The sequence below is a fragment of the Triplophysa dalaica genome, chromosome 13, assembly GCF_015846415.1.
Source record: "Triplophysa dalaica isolate WHDGS20190420 chromosome 13, ASM1584641v1, whole genome shotgun sequence".
In the NCBI taxonomy this organism is placed as follows: domain Eukaryota; kingdom Metazoa; phylum Chordata; class Actinopteri; order Cypriniformes; family Nemacheilidae; genus Triplophysa; species Triplophysa dalaica.
Window position 1 is genome coordinate 19,275,578 of NC_079554.1, and position 22,755 is coordinate 19,298,332.

The following is a 22,755-nucleotide window of genomic DNA, read 5'->3' on the forward strand; positions in this document are numbered from 1 at the left end:
AAATTTTGCCCATTGCTGTTTATGTTGTGGTGGCGAATACATTAACTTATGTTTACAAACATAACCTTAAATACTAAAACGTAAGAAAGTAGATGCAGACTTCAAGCATTTTTTTAATTCAATAGTGTTGTAGCAAGCAAATAATCTGTTTTCATTAAAAATAACACTTTTTTTAGCTTGGCAGACATACAGCAGAGCAAGAGAGAGAGAGACGTGGGTGATAATATAAGCAAAATTAGTCTGAACATTTGCATTCAAAACCTCAGCCAGCACCATGACCATCTATAACAAGTCATCATCTACCCTTAATGGGCAAATGTTTAAAAGAGAGTCTCCATCGCAAGCTTCTCCATAACTCCCTATAAATATTGATGAGCCCATGCGTAGCCTCATTACGGCCTATATAAAAGGTTTAAATATATTCCTTGTGAGTCACCGGGGAGAAACGGCACCAAAGTTTAGGAGCTATGAAGAATTTCCTCTCACGTCAAGTGTGCAGCATCCAGCGTGAGGGTAAGCGCCATCCGTCTGACTCTGTCCATGTTAGGATGGAACGCAAGACTTTCTTGCTATTTTAAAGATGAAAATAAACAAGTTATGTTAAAGCCTCTGGCTTATTTATAAGTGAGTTGCAATATCTTGGGTTGAGAGTAGCATTTTTATTAAATTCTACTTTTACAAAACTAATTTACGCATTTGGCTTTGCTTAACCCTCGTAGACACATGGTCTGTGTGTGCACGTCTTGCCTTCAGAAACAACAATAAGATTACTTCTTGTACTCTGTTTTCTGTTGAAATATAACACTTACATACTCATAGTCTCTAATAAATCAAAATCAAAGCTTTTGGCGTTTAGTAGAAATGTAAAACATTGAAGGAGTTCAAATTTACGGAGCTGCTCTTTAAAAGTCTCATTGTACTATGTATAATGACAATAAATGCTTTCAATTCAATTTCAATTAAGAAGATACTATCGTCACTTCAAATACTGATCAATGATCTTTTAAAACATCATTCTGCACTTTTGTACTGAATATCATGTGTAATATTACTTATTTGCACTGTCAAAACCAGAGCCCTCCTATCCTACACAACTATTCCTCACAGTTTTTAACCTCTACTTGTCATGCAATATCTGGTTGCACATCAAAAACAATTACGATTGAAGTTTAGATTCAAGCGTGTCTGTGTCCAGATTTCTAATATTTCTCATCATTTAAATATGAACAAACCTGTATGTGTGGGACACCGGTGACAGTCCAGGCTCACTTTGTGCCCTAGGCAAGATAACCCATAGCAAAACTACTTCGATACAGATTATATTTGAATGAGCCCTCAAGTCTTTCTGCATCTTTAGCGTATGCCAAATGCTTGTCTTTTTGCGCTAGTACTTAGATCTTCCTCGCCTGTATTAAACCTGTGCTTATAGGAGGATAATGATATTATCATGCCAAGCAATCTTATCCAAACAAATCGATAATAGCAAGACGCAACCCTGTTGTAAACCTGATGCGCACGGTATAAAATCCTAATCGATTCGTGTGGATACACACGGGGAACTGATAAAAGCCTGTCAGAAGGTTGTTACATTTTTTATGCCTCTTTTGAACAATGTAAAAGTAATTTGAAATACTATAGCGGAGTTAAAAATAGACACAATTAGATTCAGATTCTCAATTCAGACGCATTCGCACTATTCAAATGCAAGCAAAATGTGTTTTGTTTCACTTATACTATATTCAGCCGCGGAAAAATGAGCATTTCTTGATGTATTGTGGCCATTCCACTGGAGTTATTGTTGAATTTCAACAAAATCAAACCTCAGGAGTGACGAAGTCATCCAACAGGAATGTGAAAGACTGACACCATGACAAGACGCATGAAAACTGTGATAAAAATTACATGAAAAATAATTACTTGAACTTCTAAATACACGTACAAATATTTCTGTCGTTTTGCCTTAAAGTGAATACGAACTTTTTTCTTTGCTGAAATCGAGCTCTAAAAAAATACAGAGCATCTTTTCTGTTGTTTTCACCTGTTTGTCATTTTCTGCAAATAAATACTATTTGGATTAAAGCACAGAATAATTTAGTAATTTCATATTTTAGTCAAAATAAAAACATTTTTACTATAGAGATGCCAACAAATGATGATCTTTACATCCACACAAGTGCTGATTATGCCACATTTGATGGCACAGAACAGTTAAAAGAGTAATAAATGTAAAAAAATCTAAAGTTTCTCTGCTGGAATCTCCAAAAATCATTAAGATGTTCTTTGGCCCCTCATCAAACCCCATTAGCGTGAAGGTGATGTGAATAAGACTCTTTCGGCAGTAACTGCTCTTTAATGAAGATTAAAAGACAAGAGTAATGTTAAGCAGACAGCGGAGCTTTAAATGGCTGTCAGACTCATCCGATGAAGGGCTTTAGGCACTGCCTTCTAACTAATTTCTCTCATCCAATCGCTATCTCCTTCTGTTTCCCTGGCAACACGCAATCCCTCATTTACATATTTGGTCCTTCGTCCGAAGATAACGGCTTACTGCAACAAGAAAGTCTTTTATTTTCTGTGTCGTATACATCATGGACATCGGGTGGTCCATGGGGGGGATGAGGGTAGGTGTGACTCACCTGAACGCTGGTCAGTGTGGTGTACTGGTAGGCTTTGATGACCAAGTAATTGGCCTCAATATCAATCAGTCCCAAAACCATGTACTTCCACCACCTCCTCTTCAGTATTGCCAGTAGATTCTCCTCTCCTGTCAGAAAACAAAGAAAAGCGCGAACATCAATTATTACCTCATTCGTTTATTTAAACATAGTCGGTGGGGATATCAACGAACATTTGCAAAAAGGCAAATCGAAAATAAAAGATAAATCGGTTTGGAGGTAAACAAGCAGTTTTGACCATTAACATCATTTACACAACATGCTTCAGGATCAATACACTTTGATGTGCCTAGATCATCATCTTATATGTTACTTATTCCAAGTATTTTTAACCACAGCATAAAATAAAAACACACATGTAAAGAAGGTCAAAATGAAATCATGAAAATCTATATTATTAAACTCTAAACCTTTTTCTGTAATGTAGGTTAAAAAAAAAGGTTATATAAAGTATAACCCCGAGAAATGAAACCCAACAGACTATTTTTTCAGTACACACGTTTTATTAAAAGAACGTTGTCTAGACACAGTAAGGCTATTGAAAAAAATATGAGTTTTTATAGGATCCTGACAGCAAGAACACTCCAGCACACTCAGTCAGGTGTTGGAAACACAATGTTGAAGACCGTTCTTAAAGGAACAGTCCACCCGAAAACTGAAATTCATCCATTTAATTTTCTCACCCTCAAATCTGTATACATTTCTGTGAAAGATAAAGGGAAGAATGCTTGTAACTGAACAGTTCTTGGCCACTACTTACTACCACAGTAGGTAAACTGACAATGGCAGTAAAAGGTGAACCAGAACTGTTTGCTTTCGTACATTCTTCAAAATATCTTCTTTTGTGTTCACAAAACAAAAAAATTGACAAAGCAATTTGCCCTACTATGGTAGTCAATGGTGGCCAAGATTTTGTTTGGTTACAAGCATCCTTCCAAATATCGTTCTCTGTGTTTATCAGAACAAAGAAATGTACAGATTTGGGACAACTTGAGTTAGGAAAAAATTTCAATTTTGGGTGAACTGTTCCTTTAATACCCAGTTTTCCATCATCCTTAAATAAACAAAACAGATATACAATTACAACTTTCACTCTCATCTTGTGTGACATATCTCTGGAAAGAAAAATCTACGTTTTTTATGCTTAAATATGCTTAAATATTGATATGATGGAAAAATATGATATCAACCTGCAATTCTTGTGTGTAAATAAATGTTTACAGTCCAAGTGCATCTTATTCAAGACTGAAATGCAACGCCTCTTACCATATTATTTACATCAGGTTCCAAAGCAATTGTCCTGACATGAACGCCCACCTTACTTCCGTATACATTTTAGCGGACTTCGTCAAATCATACCACAAACTGACATAGATTTGTGGGGGTTTGGTTACAAAAGGCATTTCATGCAGGTTTGGGTGAGCACTCGTTTTTAGATAGAATGAATTTTTTGTTCCGACACTATCATTTTTGCAATTCTACGTGTCTAACACACGCATTGGCAATTTATAGCACACCACAGCTAAACACGTTTTCCGCCACATGACCCCTTTAAAAAAGCTAGATCACGCCGGCAATTTACCTCACACCATACTGCGTGTGACATCACTTTTTTCCCTTCAATTGTTTGATCCATTTCCTCCTCCGGTTCGTGAGAATGTTAATGGTGTGTGCCATTACATCGACTCTCACGCATAGCAGCTGTGACAGAGATATTATCGAAGAGCTTGTTACACGGACTGACAGCGGACCACATGCTGGTCCGAAAGCAAGACAAAATGACTCCTAAAGACAGGTCATTTTGAGAGACCATACAATAATCCCATCTCAGGAGAACACTGACAAAACCTACACTGTTACCACGGTGTCCTAAGACACATCTTTCACCAGACGACTCACACCGCCACCCACCAAGCCCGTATGTCCTCAGACGTGTGAATGAAAGCTGCTGGTGTCAATCTCACATTTACAAAAGCGTGTGAATCTTTTAAAGCCAAAAACCAGGGCTAAAAAATCTAATAATAGAATTTGCACTCTTTAGGATGGCTGCAATGTCAAAAGAGCAGTATTTTTGTCTTGTTTTCTAATAAAAATATAGAAACCAGTCAAAAAAAAAATATTTAAAATATAACATGCTTTTGCTAGAAAATATGAAGAAATATCTACTTTTCACAGAGAAAATATATGACCTTAACAAGCCCATATGCATTTTGCATTTTGCCTTTTGTTTATGTTTACAAATCATTCATGTGTTAATATTTTTGTAATTTGTAAAATATTTCTAGATTTAGTAAAAGCTTGAATTGCAAATGATTTTGTGCTAATCCATTTTTGCGGACTAGAATGATCCTTAATTAGACAAACAAATGAATACGAACAAGATATGGACAAAATTTCAAGAAAACTTAAAACAAAAAAAGGACATGAATTGAATTGAACAAGAATTTAATTGAGCAAGAAAAAATGTGTGGAGTTTAGGTTATGCGTAAGAAAAATAGTGATTTATAACCTCAGTTTAAAGCAAAGGGATTTTGTTACTCTATATATTTAGTAGACTTCAAGTCGTACTATTTAAATTATATTTTATCTGCAGTTTTGAGGTTAGGAGGGTGAATTTATATTAGCCTAGCCTGTTAAAAGAGTTCAAAATAACTTACCATCCCATCCAGTGGCCTCTCATACCTTTTCTTTAGCATTCAGGTTTTTATAAAAACATTCCTGCGGTCATAAATCACTTTGTATTTCTCTAACTCAATAATTAGCCCAGTGTCATCCATCGCGCTGCCGTCTTGTACTTTCTGGACCACCTGCTTGCACCTTCCTCACGCAATATAAACACTGTAGAATATTTGTACTACGCAAGATTTTATTCAGCTTTTATTGCTTAGTTGAACACATAACATAAATAAATTAAATTCTAGTATACACCAATTATATGCATTTCTGGTGAAATTACTGCACTTTTGTGTCAATTCGTGTTTTTGTCATTTTGAGCATGATAGGAGTGCTATCGCTATCCATGCTGTACAGCAAAAAAAAACTTGATCACTTACAAAACATATTACTTAATATACTAATGACGTTTATTGGCATAAAATAAATATCAATCATTTCGACCCATACAATGAGTTGGCTATTGTTGCAAATATCCCATGCCATTTACGACTGGTTTTGTATGCTTTACTATACAGACTTGCAAGCAAAAAGATGCAATGCAAGTGTGTGTGGCCGTGTATGGCTTCATACTCACGGCATCATTGTGTGAACACAGTTTATTGATTATCTGTCCAGGACAGAGCCTAGCATTGTAGCAATGCAAACAATTCATCTCCTTCCTCGCTCTTGCTGTCTCAACACTTCTAATCTGTGTCAATAAGAAGAAGTGCATACAGCTGGCCTCTAAAAACCCAATGAAGAAGCTTTCACTGGTAATCACGTGCAATGACCTCACACTTTACCCAGCATTCCTTGCACTAGATACCTTAGGAGATAAATCTACTTATGACTTCATAGGACGCACACGCCTACCTGGAGTTAACTTCCGATCTGTGTTTGGTTATCGGTCGGCCTAGTGGCTAATAATATAACAATTTTATATTTCATTTATATTAATAATTGATTGTATGTTAATTGTAATAAATTATTTTAGTTACGTTTGAACCACATAATGTTTGTTTATGTTGTTGCGGCTGAAACCGCCTATACACAGCCATGCCATATATGATATATATTATAACACAATTGAAGTGTATTTTGTTTACATCTTTGGACATATCTGAGTGATTTGTGGATTACAAAATGATGCCATGTTACACAAAGTAACAATTTAGTGAAATTGCTATATATCAACAAATGTGGATTCATGACAAAAAAAGGTGTTGATTTGATTCATGTGACCTCACGACAATAAAACCATTAGCATTCTTTCCCATCAAGCACCATAATGGAAGAAGTTTCATTTTGAGTTACAAAATCTATAAATGCTTATCCAAAACAATTTTGCAAAAGCATGTTTCTGTGAAAACATAAGCAAAGAGAAGTAGTTTTACTGTAGCAATCCACCAGGAAATCAAGCACTGAAATAAACGCAATATGCACTTCACAAACTCTCTATTCGTATGTATACGTCAGCATGAAACAAATCTCAACAGAATGAAATCAATAGAATTTATGAATTAATGTGGTTATTGAATGCAGCTCTCTAGGATGGTGTTACAATTACTGTATGAGTTGTACAAGCGAGCTCTATTGTCAGATTATGATAGTAATAATGTTACCGTGGGGGCGTGGCTGTGTCTTGACACGCCCTCCAGCTCAAGACCAAGTGTTGTTGAGTAAATGATATTACATACAGCAGGCTCTGTTCCAAGTGGCATACTTGATGCATACTTCCAAGACATTTTATGATTAAAAATCTTTTATATATTTAGAACATCACAGATCTCTGTAACATCTCAATTATTTCACCGAAGACATCGATGAGATTACATGGGAACTTTTACTTGCATCTCCTGCGTCTCAACTAGGTCTTGTAAGAAACATAATCAGAAGTCTCACAAATGTCTCTATTAAAGTGTAAAAGAAGAGTCAACAATGTCACATCTGAGATATGAAAAGTTTGCAATAAAAATAAATTTCTCCTCGAATTAATCCAATTCCACATTTTTAATTTTAATATACTTGAACAATTCTCTCATGTTTGTCTCATCTTCAACTACAACAAACAACTATTTCAATCAGACAAATAAGATGAACGGGACAACAGAACATGAAGATATTACAGTAACTAAATTTCAAGGTCATATACTGCCAAAACAAAAAAGTGAACAATGAGTTTGAACGAAGCGTAGATGTAATTTTGAAGCAAACAAACTTGACTTTCACACACAATCCTCATTTTTTTTTATAATCATTATTGCCATGTTCTCGAATCACTTTGCCGGTGTCCACTTGGTAGCCATGCCGCAGCGCTGACAGATTGATAAGTGGAGTTCTGGCACGCAATTTCATTTGTTTTCTATTCCTGAAACAAAGAAAGAGAGCAATATGCTGGGCAGACATTGTCCTGTTGGCACAAGAGCTATTCTGACTCAATGTGTGTTCTCACAATGAGTAGGCTATTCACATACACTTGTGTATATACTGTATATGTATGGTCGTGGCCAAAAGTATGGGCAGTGTCATAAATGCTGTGTTTTGCAAAGTCCCTGCTTAAGCTGTTGTGGTGCTATTCACATTGTTTTAAGATTATTATGCAGTGTGATCTGACGCAGTTTAAATTATTGCTCAAAAGCTCCCCAGATGTCAATCCCATATAGAGAACCTGCAGTAGATCCTCATAAAGTGACTTGACAAGCAGAAGCCTAAAGATTGTGATCATCTCAGAGCACTAACAAACCAAGAAAGGTTTGCCATCGGTCAGGATTTGACCCAGAAGCTAATATCCAGCATACAAAAGCATATTGCACATTTCCTTTGGCCATGCACAAATGTATATTATACACAGTATAATGGATGAAATATAGTCAGTAAAAATGCTGGTAGTTTTGCGTAGGTTTCTAGGTGGTCATTTGACCGCCTCAAGCTACTTTCTGAACGTATTGAAAGGTAGTCAATGTATATTTAATATCTGCTCAGATCTGCGGAGCGCAGTGTTCTGAATTTGCTGTAAAATAATTCAGGCTTAATAACGCATGGCGGAGCAAAACTGTTGCTTGAATCATTCCTGTCAGCTATCAGCATTAACATTTCATCTCTAATTACTGTCTAATCACATTTGTACCGAAAATCACGTTTGTCTTCACCTGTGCAAAAGAGAGAGAGAGAGACAATGAAGACATATTAAGCCTGATCTATTGCCTGGTTTCACAGACAAGGTTTAAGGCTAATCCCAGACTAAAATGAATGTTTGAGCAGTCTTAACTGAAAATAACTCGCCTTAAAACATCTTAAATTATGTCAGTGCCATTGTATTGTATAAAGATGCCCACCAGTAATGTTTTTATTTGGGCATTTGTCAGTTTCTGAGTAACGTGATGTATTTGAGTCATGAAATAAACTTGTTTCTTAAAATAAGCTAAATAAACTAGGCACAAAGCATTTTAGCAGGTTTTATAACGTTTACACCCAAAAATAAACGTTCACACCTTATGCCTGTTATCATACACGTCAAAAACTTATGCTGGCGGTCAACTGGAATCTTACAACTAAAACATAGACAAGACACTCATACTTGTCAGGTATGAAATAAATCATTATTAAATTACGATCCGTTATTATAAACGCATAATTTCAATATCAAGTCATTCATAACACAAAATCATATTTAAAATACGCAGATGTATATTGACTCTTTCAAAATAGTTGATCTATGGTTGTATTCATGGACAGTGCCCTAAAGTTCTCCTACAATTTTACACCTCGGTGGTTTAAATCCAATTTAAACTGAGAGCAGGGGTCACAGCATCTACAAGATCCACTGAACAGGTGAATAGAGAAGAGAGGAAGGTACGGTAATGAGAAAAGGAAGTTTCACTTTACCATGGCTATTGTAAGATGACAGCTTCTACGCTGTCTGACTGCAGAAGATAAGGATCGCTGTTTGGCAGGAGCTCGTGGACACGGGCCGACTGACAGCGATCACGCTACTCTCTTGTTATCCTGAAGCCTGCCCACTTTCTGTAGCGTGTGGCTGTGTTTACTGAGGCCTCCAACAGAAATGCTTGGTCACTGGGGTGGAACAAAGGGAGCGGGCCAATTTGGCAAGGAGCTGCCTGGACGTGTCTACCCTGCGGCTCGCACGGGGTGCCGTGCTTGAAATAACCAATTTCTGAGAAGCACTCGCATGGACAACCACGCGCTACAATCTGGGAAAACGATCAAATATACAGTCATACAAGCGTTGTACAAAAATATGAGGCCACGGATTGTCGCAGACCATGGGTTAAGTATTCCTGACATTTCCCTATTAATCTAGTTCTGATCTTAAACCAACTGATTTCTGCAAAAAGTAAGGATTTCACGCCTGTGTTATTAATAGACTGTGAGTTGGCATATTTCTCGGCACAGAACACGGCTCTTTTCCATATCTATTCTTAGCCCGCTGAAAGTATGCCAGAAATCATCATGTGGACACATTAAAGGGACGGTTCACCCAGAAATAACGCTGTCATCCTTTACTTTCCCTCATTTTACTTTCACCCTTTCATCCTAACTTTCTTCTATTAAAGAAGATGTTTATCAGACAGCATCATGAACCATACAACTCATGCATTTTTATTATAAAATAGTGCAGCGTTTATTGTAAATATCAATATCAATGTGGGTCCTTCCCTTTTTAAAATGGGATGCCCTCATAATCTTTAGTTAAAATCTGAAAATGCACTTCTGTCCTGTAGTGACAATCCATCTTAGATGACCTATGTTAGACGGCTTGGACGGGCATCTGTTAACTCCGCCCCTTCACCTGTCAGTCTGCTGCCAGTTCCATTTCAAAACGCAACGGCTGTTTTCATACATCCTCGTAGAGAAAAACGAAAGCGACCCCCACTATTTTCTCATTCAAAATTCCATTTCACTCGGAAATGCGTCAAAAATTTCAAGTAAAAACGATCGCAACTTCCTGTTCACAGGGACTTTAAAAATCTGTTTATAAAAAAACTGTCGGAGCCCTTTTTGAGCCTACACATGAAAATGCATGTTGAAACTAAAATGGCGGTAACTCATGAATTCCTTGGAATACAGACTTACGATTGGTCTCAATCTCGTAGCTAATTATTGCTTAAAAAACACACACACAAAAAAATTAAAGGTATGTTGTTAGGTTTATAGTAAAAAATAAATAAAAAAAGTTTTTGTTTTTCTTTGATTAAAAAATACATAAAAAAAATACGGGTCGCAAAAGGATAACAAAAAATCTAAGCACACTCTTTATTAAAAAGAATCAATTACTCTCCCTACATACATTATTTTAAAAAACACAAATCTGTATTCTAGAGTCGTAGACCTTTCCAATGATATATGGTTTGTCATGATTCGATTAGAAATTACATGCAAAATATTGATGCAAACTTAGGTGTCCCGTATACGGAACAGGTGACAGATAACAGGCTATTAAGTCTTCGGTAATCGTTTACTTTCGCTGCGGAAAAAAGCGGTTTGGACGTCCTGCTAAAAATAACTCCTTTTGTGTTCCATGAAAAAATTGTGACCAAAGACATCCAAGGATATATGACAGAAAGTCCGAACTGATCCTTTAACACAAGATTCAATTAAAGAGAAACATAACAAGGGTACGAAGCACAACATCTCTATTGAGTCACCATCCAGTCGTGAAATGAAAACGTTTAGAGACTACACAAATGATTATGCTTCCCCACATGGTTTCTTAAGAAACAAATGGTCGTTTACAGAGAATAAAGAACAGAATGTTTGCCTGCATTCACTTACTTTAGATCATGTAAATGTAACCTTTTGGAAATAAATATGACCTTTACAGGACATTCATACAGTTTTCAGGAACATAAATTAGCCTTACTAAAAATAGAATATATGTCAGTTTTTAAATTAGCTCGAAACGTTAAATGGGGGAAAGTCTTCACATAAAAGGTGCTTTCCGTATATACTCTTTTCATTCAACAAAGTTAATAACCACACAAATAGCATTGTAAGGACGGCTGTCTTACCTTGTCTCACGGCAAGTGTTGTCGTATATACCAGGAACAGCAGGATATAGTTGAGAAAGCTCTGAAACACAGGAGTGTTGGCATGATAATCGTCCGCGAGGTACTTGCTGGTCAAACCGATTCCACAGATGAGCAGCGACAGAACTTGACCCAGTGCCAGCGTGAGAATGAGTTCCCTGCGAACGGACAGGACCAGGAGTCAGCATGACATCATTAAAACATAAAAAGAGAATATACCACAGGACATTTTTAATATCCATGTGACAACACCACGTTACACTTACACAAGTCACCACATATAACGACAAAATCATGTTTTTATGCAAGTATGATGCTAAGAAAGACACTGTTTGTAACTCATTTGTAAAGATATAGACGAACGCACGTGCCCGCAGGTAACTTCTAGTCTGTGTTTTTCATAATAAACCTTTTTTTCAGCAGAACACAAAAGAAGATTCTTTGATGTCAGTTGGCAACCCACCAGCATTGGTTTCCATTCACCCCTATTTATGGACACAAAACCAATGCAAGTGAATGGGAGCCCGTAAACAACATTCTTCAAAATATCTTCTTTTGTGTCTGGAGAAGAAAGTCATACAGGTTTGAATGAAATGACATTACGGTGAGTAAATGATGACAGAATCTGTATTCCTGGATAAACTATCACTTCAAGTTTGTAAAGGTAAATTCACACCTGCTGTCACCACGATTCATAAACAAGCTTCCTGTATTTCATCAAATCGGTTTGACAGACCTGAAATCAGCTGACGGTTAGTTACAGGTGGCGGTTAACAGAAAGGGCCGGTCTCAGGTCTGCGGATGTGACAGGTCATGTTTAATTGTGAATATGTGTGTGTCCGAGTGTGACAGTCCAATTGGTCAGATCACAGCTCTGAAAGCGGGGAAACGCGCATGGAACCGCGTGAGGGAATGAAATGCCAATCAACTGGGCTTAAAGCAGGAGACCTAACCTTTCTTCAAAAACTCAATTCGACTCCTCAGTGAACACGGCGCATACCAAATCACCCACCACACACACCCACCACATGGGTAACAAACAGAGCCAACACACAGGTTAGTTCCAAATAGAACTAACAGCAAGATGAAAGAGACGCCGCGTTATAAAAACACAAACCATTGACTTCCATTGTACACAAAACCACTGAGACAATTCTCAAAATATCCTCTTTTGTGTTTCACAAACTAAAGAGTCATATACAGGTCTAGAACAACATGTTAAATTACAGAATTTGTATTTTTGATTGAACTTCATCATGGAATATGGAAATGCACCGTTAAGATGTTATAGATCAATAAAGGTTCGATTAGTCCTCAGTTCCTCATTGGTTCTGCTGGAAAATGAGCGATGCTCAATATCACAATAGCCGTATTAAACTGATGGAGCAGATATCCGATGTCTCACATCTCTTTCCCAGAGGATTTGTAGACATTTTCAGACCACAAGATTCAAGACCAAAAGCTTTCGAATGTCACATTTTCCTCACACATTACAAATTTTAACTCCAACATTATGTTAAAATAAGATATATAATAATGTAGTTCAATACAATTCAAAAAACTTAATCAAAATGACCAAAGCTTAAAATCTATCTAGGCATTAATACTGACTGGTGTGCAAAAATTCATTTGATTCTTATGACATTTTAATATTTACTATATGGTATAATATTGTAAAACTTTCTATCTATTCAATCCTGACTCAGTGACTCAACAAAATTCTTATTCAAATTAAACAACCATTATACATAAAACCCCAGGTTAATAATACTGCAGCAAATATCACGGCATAAATTATTTAATACCTCTGTGTCAGTGTTAAACTTTTTAAGAACAAACCCATCAGTCGCTGACGGTGTAGATTAAATATTGAAAATGTAACACGTGGTCGAGGGCTTTAATGTGTCTCAGAAAGGCCCAAAACACACACATGTGAGCTCTCTTTCCGCAACATCACCAAAAAGGTAAAAATTTGCATTTAGATAGAAACCAATTTGCTTTCATCTGAAGCGGTTGTGTTTAAGATGAAATATGTAGAGGGTTTTTTTCTCTCTTTTTGGTCTATGTAACATTGCCCCGAGAGGCATTACCTGGACGGGAGTTTATATGAATTTGGTTTAAAGCTCTTGTAAGGTGCTTTGTTTCATTATAGAGCTGAAAGAGCGACAAGGACCAAACAAAATTGATATTAAGATCATCGTGTAAGCTTTCCTGCCCTTCACATATACAAAAAAGGTAGAAATGTCCAAAAATGAGACACAAAGATTCTTTATTTTAACTTTTAATCAAAAAAAAGGTTTTTTGACACATTTTTTCCCTAAAGATTAAACTTCTCTTTTCACCAACCATCTGGTTAAGAAATAAAATGTTATTTTGAAGAGTTTCTGGTGGTATTTTCAGAAAGTGTCACCTGGCATGATGGATGCTGAATTTCGTGACCGGTCACTTCAGTCCTCTACAGACAGCAGATGGCTTCTCAAAGTCATGAAGAACTATTTGTGTTTGTGTCACTTTTCTTCATCTTGGCTGCGTATTCACCACATACATGAACGGATTTGTGTTGTATTGGTGCGTTGTTAACCTCAAGTGATGTGATACGGATGTGCAAAAGAGCAAAACCAGTAAACAATTTTTCTGCTGAGGTAAACCGAAAAACAGCTCAGGACACAATGAGCACAGAAATGCATCTTGTGTGGAGCTCCCCGGGCCATAAAACACAGGCGTCTGAGACAAATATGATAAATGTTTGTCAAGAGATGACAAGAAAAGGTAACAGGTAAAAAAGTAACAAGTAAAAATCTTTAACACAACATTTCTTCACTGAAAATCATTTTACACATTTAAAAACTGTTTGGTTATTTGAAGCCAGCGTTGGGTTATAAATGATGCAATGCTGGGTTGTTTCAATCCGAAATGCTGGCCATTGTTGGGTCAAATATAACCATATTCTGGGTTAGTTAAACCCACTGTAATATGCATTTTTGATTTTTTAATGTATCTTCAATTATTCAGCATTTTGTCGCTGTCCTTGTGAAATCTCAGATGTCCAAATTTGCTGTTCTTAAGAAAACAATCAAAAGTTGTCAAGCACTTTTAAATACTTCATATTTGTAAATATGTGGAAAACCCAGTGATAAACATAAAGGGGGTTGATGAATGAAAAATAAAAATGAAGAAATGTCTCAAGTTTTTCAACGCCAGCTCTCTTTTTCACAGACCAGTAGCCTATGAAGCAAATTAAACATAACTGACAAACTGAAGTCTGCCGAGACGCTCACACCTTCAAGGAGGCTTATCATTATGCATCTAGATTCGAGGCAATGCATCTATTATTCAACTTTCTCGGTCCAGAATGGCTTAGGAGGAAATAAATTAGATTACAATCTGAATGTGAGGGTTTTGAGTTTTGAATGATTTCTAATACGGTTTCACTCCTTCCAAAAACAGCCAGGAACCTCGGAGTCATATTTGATGAACAGCTGTCCTTCAATGATCAAATTGCAAATACAACGCGTTCATGCAGATATGCCTTCTTCAACATTAGAAAGGTAAGACCCTATCTCACTGAGCATGTGGCTCAAATCCCCTGCTGGTCTTACTGCAAAGGCTATTAAACCGCACCAGCTGGTTTAGAACGCACATCTTCCAACAGCCCAAAAGGGCTCATGTGACACCCCTTTTCATCTCTCTCCACTGGCTACTGGTTGAAGCCCGTATCAGATTCAAGTCACTAATGCTTGCCTACAGGACTATAACTGGATTTGCAACAGCATAATTTCACACCCTCCTAAACTCCTACACTCCATCAAGAACCATAATTTCTGCAAACCAGCGGCCTGCCTTCTCATAAGGGCAGTAAATCGCTTTCCCGCTGATTCTCCTTCACAAATCCTTCCTGGTGGAACATTCTTCCTAACTCGTACCGGTCAACCACATCTCTTACAACATAAAAAAACTACATAAAACCCATCTCTTCTGTGAATACTTGACAGACAAATATATAAATAAAAATAACCTAACCCTCTCTCTTTCTCTCAACAGGTAGTAGTCTAGCTTTTGATCAAACCAGATGCTTTGTAATAGCACCTATTTTATTATTGCTCCTGTATGACATATCACTTATTGCTCCCTAAACTCTTTGTAAGTCGCTTTGGATAAAAGCGTCTGATAAATGACTAAATGTAAATGTTTCGAAGACGCTGATCATCTGCCACCTCAGAACTCAAAGCGGGACGTAAAAGATTTAAATGTTAGATGTTACAGTAAAGAGAAGATGTATGGCATTTTTTTCTCATCATACTTTTTGGCAAATGCGTGAAAGATTTTTTTCTCTTATGTAAAATCTAAATATGTCATTATTGTCATGGTGTTAACTTTCCATACCTTACAGTTAAGGCGACTTGAACTCATTCACACATCAACACAAAGTCTTACCACAGAAGTGGCTTTAACGTTCTAACTTGGATCAATTGATGGAGAGCTCAAATAGATTATGTGATCAATAGGCTCCATTTTACAACGAAGGTCGATTGCCATTCTTCTCTGAACTAACTGTGGAAAAAAGCTTTAAATTCATTCCAGCAAACGTGCTATCTATCTGGAAATCTACTCTGGCAGACCGTCTTTGAAAGTGGCAAGTGAAAAGCTACAAACCTTATTTACGGAGCCACTGTTAGAAAAGAATGTTAAAGCATTGATTTTTTCCTCACTTGTATCTTCGGGCATCTCCTCATCGGGTCTCCACTCCATACAAACTCTGAAGGCCCAATCAAACATAATTTTCTCTCAAATTACTCCGGTCCAGATCAATAAAGATCAGTTGGATGACCTATACGAAAGTCTCCTCTAGGGTAAATATACATCAAGAACTAATTTCATTCACATTCAAGGCAGCTCCTTGCCTGGGGAAGACAAGAACCCTGCTAGGTTAAAAAAGGATAAGGAGTGGAGCGGCAGAGGCAGAGATTTACTGCTCACTGTTCTTGTGCTTTATTGTAGTGCCTTTCAGTCTATGATTCATTACCAAGTAGTGTTTCATAGTTTAATGCAGCACCACAAATTTGTTTTACTCGCATTTACAAAATCTGGTAAAATATATATCATTTATATTGATGAACACATTGAGATTGAACTTCTTCAGAATACATGGCAACCTCTAACATGTTTTTGGGTCTACATGGGATCAATAAAGTCTCTACTGTACCACACCCAGATATTGTATTTTATTGTACTGTATTGTATTAAAATATAATATAAAAATAAGCAGTTGTATATATAATAATTTAAACATTCTATTAAACATTTAAACATATTCTATTGAACAAAAAGTAATTTATACAATTAATAAATGTGATAAATTAAAAATAAATAACGGCATAATAATAATGGTCCATTCAGCCAAATCCTGACCTTGTTTATTTTTTTATTGCTATAATTAATTTAACATATTAAAACCCATGAACCTTCAACATATTCTATTAAACAATCTATAAATTATGAAATTAATAAATATGTAAATAATTAAATGATAATGCTATTTACACTAATGGTCCGATCAGCCAAACCCTGACCCTGATTAAATTGTATTGAATCATATTTAATATATAAAAGAACATAATGATAAAACGTATTCTATTGAACAATATATAAATGAATATGTATATTTATAATTAAATTTAAAATGAATAATGCCATTTAAACTTATGATCCAATCTAGAACATTACGATTACAACATTCAGACATGAAAATATTATACAGTAAAAACAATGTTCATGGTTTAATGCTTTTATTTTGATTAATCATTTTAATGGACTATTGCAGATTATACATTTTTATACAACCAATAAATAAGATATCCTATTATTGGTCTGATTGGCTAATAATCTCTCAAAAATAATATAATAATCATCTATAGTAATAATAAACAGTCAAAAGATGACAATTCGAAGCTATAATCAACAATACACATAAATGACAATAATAGACAGAAAGGATTCTGGGAGAAAACATGTTTTTCCACTTCTGTTGCTTCTTCTGTTTTTTGTTCCACAAGTTATTTGGAGAGCACCCATTACATGTGCTCATGTGCTCACGACACAGAAATCTAATATCCTGTCTTGGAGATGACCTTCTGCTGTAATCTGTGATGTTTCAAAATGCAATTAGAGACGTAATGGTTTGAAATCTGCACTGTTGATGTTGCTCATAATTTTCCGTTTCAACAAGAAGCTTGAAACCAGCGTCGACTCCCTGTGGGGTCTCCGTAACCCCGGCTGGCCTCGCTCTGCTCTGCTCTGCTGTATGTATCAGAGAGCCCATGCTTCATTTAACTAATTCACTAAGGGATTACAGGGAGTACAAAGTGATTTTTTTCACAAAGGGAGAAAAGCTCTTTTATCCAGAGGTAGTCTAGCTGTGCTTAGTGAGGGTTTGGCCTCACAGACGGATTTTACCGAGGGCTTAGATACCGTGAACTAAAGCGACCATGACTTGATTGCTACGTTGAAAACCCTGTTGCCGTCCTGGATGGAGACACTCTCAACCTGAAACGACGAATCAGTTGCCTTCTGTGTATCCTTGCACACAGAGCTGTTGTGTGGACAGAGCAAAGAATAAAATTAATCGATTTTCTTTATAAATTGGACAGCAAAGAAATCCAATTGGGTGTGCCGTTGTAAAAAAAACTTATACAGAGATTAATGTTAAAAGTGATGGAAGTATAGTCTGTTTCGGCCTGCTGAGCTATGATGACCTGCAGATGAAGACCTGTTAAGGTCAAGTACCTAAAGGATGTAACAGATGGTCGGTTGATATTACAAGTTTTTCCACATGTCCAGGATCTCATACACAGTTAATCGGTTGAATAATAAGAATGTATTATAGACTATTGCTCATCACATAGGGCAGGGTATACTGAAATTACATATATCAAGTTTCATCTGAATGAAAAATGCATTTATGGTATAAATCCAGTATAGAATTTATAAAATTTTAATATTTTAATCAAGTTGGCTTAACAAGTCATTTCAACTTTCTTTTTCAAGTTCCTCTAACTTAAGATGACATTTCTTGACTTGAGTTGATGCAAAAACATAAAATTTGTTGAAAAGACTTCCAGTTAAAATCCAGTTTGATTGTACTTAATAATCAAAGACACCAAGAAAATCATTCTGACGCATACTGCATCATAAACTGAATTTGCAGCTGGGCATTGAACACAGCACAATAGAGCATACATGACTCCCGTCAGAAGAAACCTGAACATTCCCACCAAAATCAAACCAACCACATTTAAGAAAGCCGCATACAACATGGCCTGTGTTCAGTTGGCATGCCGGACAGCAGAGAGCCATTGTGTGCGACAACCATGTTGCCAGAAAACAGCTCAATGGTCACTTCACACCGAACAGAGCCGCAGTCATGAAATAAATAACCCTTCATGTAAAGCCACACACACAAAACCATTGTCTCCATACAGGGCCATAACTCAAGCCGGGCTGATGCTTTCAAATCAGAGAAATGAGCTTCACTCGCCTGTTTTGCAGTTCTGCGATGTCAATCAATCAACATTTTGTACTGCTTCTTTAAAGGCACAGTTCATCCAAAAATGAAAATTGTCATGAGCTGTCACAGAACACAAAAGTCACATTTTGAAGCCTTAAGAAATATTAGTAGTAGTGAAACACATATTATAATTTTAACAAAACACATACCTATAAAAAGAAAAAAAGAAAAAAAGAAAATCATTTTGAAATGGTCTCTTATATATAAAATCAGATTTTTTATAGATGCCATTGGGCATCTTTGGGGTATAAACCTCACATGATACCCAAACTGGACTCCAGCATGCATAACAGAACTTCCGAAAGTGATAGTTTTTTTCAACCCGATGAGGAGACATCAATGTTTTACCGCAGTGCTTTATCTAACTTAATTAGAAGTGTGAATCCTGATAAAGTGTCATAACCAAGAAGAGCAAAATATAGCGCGCAAGCACATTATATTCTTATTTGACTCCTCTCCACATCCGGCTATCAGCTGCCAAGAGAGGGGTAGAAATAGGTCACCAATGTGCAATCGTAACACATTTTTAACGATTAGAGTTGAACATGATTACTATCTAAAAAATTTACATAAAAATACCACAATTATGTTTAGGATTACTATCATTATGTCCGGATACATTATGCATTCCGTAGCTGAAAAAAGCACTTACTATCATTTACTATTCAAATAGGTCTTCATTAGACAAGGTGACATCATCGATTCATAACGAATTCAGAAACTCCAACAGCGTTCACAGTGTGACTCAGACATCTACGCATCAAGGAAAACGAAGATCATGCAAATATAAGTTAATGATAAATGCTCATATGGTTAATGAGAAACATGCAGTGGTCGACTGAATCACATGTTTTGGAAAAATCTGCACAACTGAATTAAACCAGCTTGACAAAAACAGACTGACAAAGGTGCCATTCAGAAGTGTTGGGCTCTAAAGAATTCAGTACAATTTAATGTTTCCGAAGGGTGAATCCATTTCATTCCTCGCTAGAAGACAAGTAATTACCTCAGTGTCTCACTCCAGACGGTTATAATAAAGAAAGAAGAGCTGAATAATATATTGAAAATATCTGTATGTGAACAAAGAACTTTAAAAATGCTCTTGATGCTGTAAGAGTCCTGTGTCTTCAATTTACTGACACGAGAAATGACAATTATTTTCTGTCAAGAGCAAAGTATTTCTTTACGAAAATATTTGAACAAGACCTACAATTAAAGTATTTTTAAATCATAGCCTCTAGAACGCAAATGCAGAACTTTTTGTAAAAAAATTTGGATTGATATATAAGTGCCGTTTCTGATTAGCATGCTAACAGATGCTAACACTTTGCGATAAATTCCTCTCAGTTAACAGTATTTCCTTACCTTAAATGTTTTCATAGGACAACATTATTCATCTGTTTTTATATAATCCAAGATCTTCATTGTATGAATAATTTACCTGCCTTCACGCTGTAATAGGGAGTTATTCATGCATACTGTCCTTGTAAATTATTCAAATCCAACATTATATTTCTCATCTGATGAAAAGACTCCCTAATTCGCCTACTTTACTTTATTCTGAAGCAGGTTCAGAATTACGTATATTATTTCACAAATCAAGTAATGAAACGATGATTTTGTTCTGTTATGCCACATTTTCCACATAGAGGTTTGAGAATCGAGAGATGAGAAAAGGGCCATGCGGGTTCTCCCTGCGGCAACGCTTTCATAACACGGTCTTAACATACAATCTGCACATGCTGACACTCGCCCACACATAGTCTGTACACATAGTCGTACAAAAGGAAATACAAGGAATGGCATATGACAAATATCTGCTATCAAAGGACTATTATTCCATTCCATTTTCTACCGCTTATCCGAACTACCTCGGGTCACGGGGAGCCTGCGCCTATCTCAGGAGTCATCGGGCATCAAGGCAGGATACACCCTGGATGGAGTGCCAACCCATCGCAGGGCACAAGGACTATTATAATTTACTAAAAGATCAATTCACATACGGACCCCTACAGACTACTGACGCTTATATACGTGAAGTTGTATTATTCATGAAAAACGCCAACAATTGGAAACCCAAAGCACGAGTCAGCCAGGTACGCAGGAATTATACGGCTGCTGGTCAACCAGCACCGCAGGGATGATCATTCTTCAAAATCTCCACAGCTACCTCCAGAACACGGCTACTATCTCTAAGGGGCATCGGACAGAAGGAGGTACGGCAGAGAATCGACCAGTGATACTTTGGTCCGGTGGGAGGCTGGGAGCACTATCATATTAAAAATTAAGGAGAGGAGAGATTACGCATACAGAGAGCTTGGACCTTTGTCAAAATAACATCTGCAACTTCACCGGACATTTTTCAAAAACATTTTTAATACACTGATGGCTACATGCAAATTGGTTTCATGTTTCCATTAATTTTTCTTCCCGACTTCATCCACCTGTGAACGCGACACAGATATCATCCCACAAGACTCTCGTTCTAAAAAGGCGGTGTAGTTTTTAAGGTAGGGAACATGACGATGCAAACTGTCAGATATGTCTTCGGGCGAAGCAATCTGGCAACATTTCCAACAAGCAACGCCTCTTTCATCAAACTGGAAGCTACCGTCCTAGAAAAGATGCATCCACGATCTGTGCATGAACCAAAGACAACGTGACGGCGACACAGTAGTAAGGCCGAACACTCCGACTGCCTTCAAGGCTCAATACCTCCAAAATCCCATCAGTTCTCAAACCGGCACTGAGCTGTCAGCTTGAACCATACGTATGCGCTGGAGGAGACCTTCATCTCTCTACCTGCTTCAAAAGAGGCATATTTAATTCGCACACTAGCGTATCCCTCAGTGACTGCCACACGGTATTGATTCACGCTGGCAGAACTTAGCAAATCGAATTTAGCAGCTGACAAGGCCTTTCAGGGACCATTTCCATAAACTGAGACTTTTTACATTGTGGAGTATATTAAATCACACGTACAGAAGTCTATGAATCAAAACGTATTAGCGCGACAGAGGACAGCAGATAACAGTAGCGATTATTGTTTTGAAATGTTACCTGGGTCATAAGAAGAATCACATATTTCTGGAACACATTTAAAAGTAGAAACTTGAGTACTTATAAAAAAATATGTGCAAAAAACAAATAATAGCGTAAAGTCGATCATGAAACGGAATTAGCGATTTTCGTTATTCCCATGTCGCGACGTATATCTTAGTGAACTGGCTTCTGATATGTCTAAAGAAAACGTAGGACGGGACCCATCGGGTTGGATGCGTCCATCGAGAGTTGATCGTTGTCAACTGCTAATCAATAATCGCAGAATAAAGTCTCCCTTCCCTCCCACAATTACTTCTGACAGGAAGTGAAGAGAGGTTGTTTGAGGCGGGAAGGAGGTTAACTCTTTTGAACAGTTGTCAATTTCATGGTGAGTATACGCATGGTGAGATTTATGCTTTAAACTGAGCTGTCAAGTACAATTTTGCAAGAAATGTCTGTTTAACATTTAACTTTAAGCAGATATGGCGATATAGAGAAGAAATTTACGAAATTGCACCCTAGTTGGTGTCTTGTCACCTCATATGAGTCTTGTCTGGTTTCAATATCAATCTTTTTGTTGTATTTTTGTTGACTACCATAGTAGGAAAAATTGCAATGGTAGTCAAAAGTGCTCCAGAACGCTTTGCTTTCCCACGTTCTTCAAAATATCTTATATTTTGTTCAACAGAACAAATACATTAACAAAGCAATTTTCCCTTCTATGGGAGTAAATGGTGGCCAAGAACTGATCTACAACCAAATATCTTCAAAT

The 22,755-nt window shown here is 36.8% G+C and overlaps 1 protein-coding gene across 1 annotated transcript in view; it reads right to left on the bottom strand.

Moving 5' to 3' along the window:
* slc35f1 (solute carrier family 35 member F1) overlaps positions 1-22,755 on the bottom strand; it is a 50,515-nt gene that overhangs the window by 16,103 nt on the left and 11,657 nt on the right. Inside the window, exons 2-3 of the mRNA XM_056765325.1 lie at positions 11,360-11,535; positions 2,637-2,764 (exon numbers count right to left, since the gene is read on the bottom strand). Coding sequence (XP_056621303.1) covers positions 2,637-2,764; positions 11,360-11,535 — 304 coding nt within the window. The remainder of the gene's footprint in view (positions 1-2,636; positions 2,765-11,359; positions 11,536-22,755) is intronic.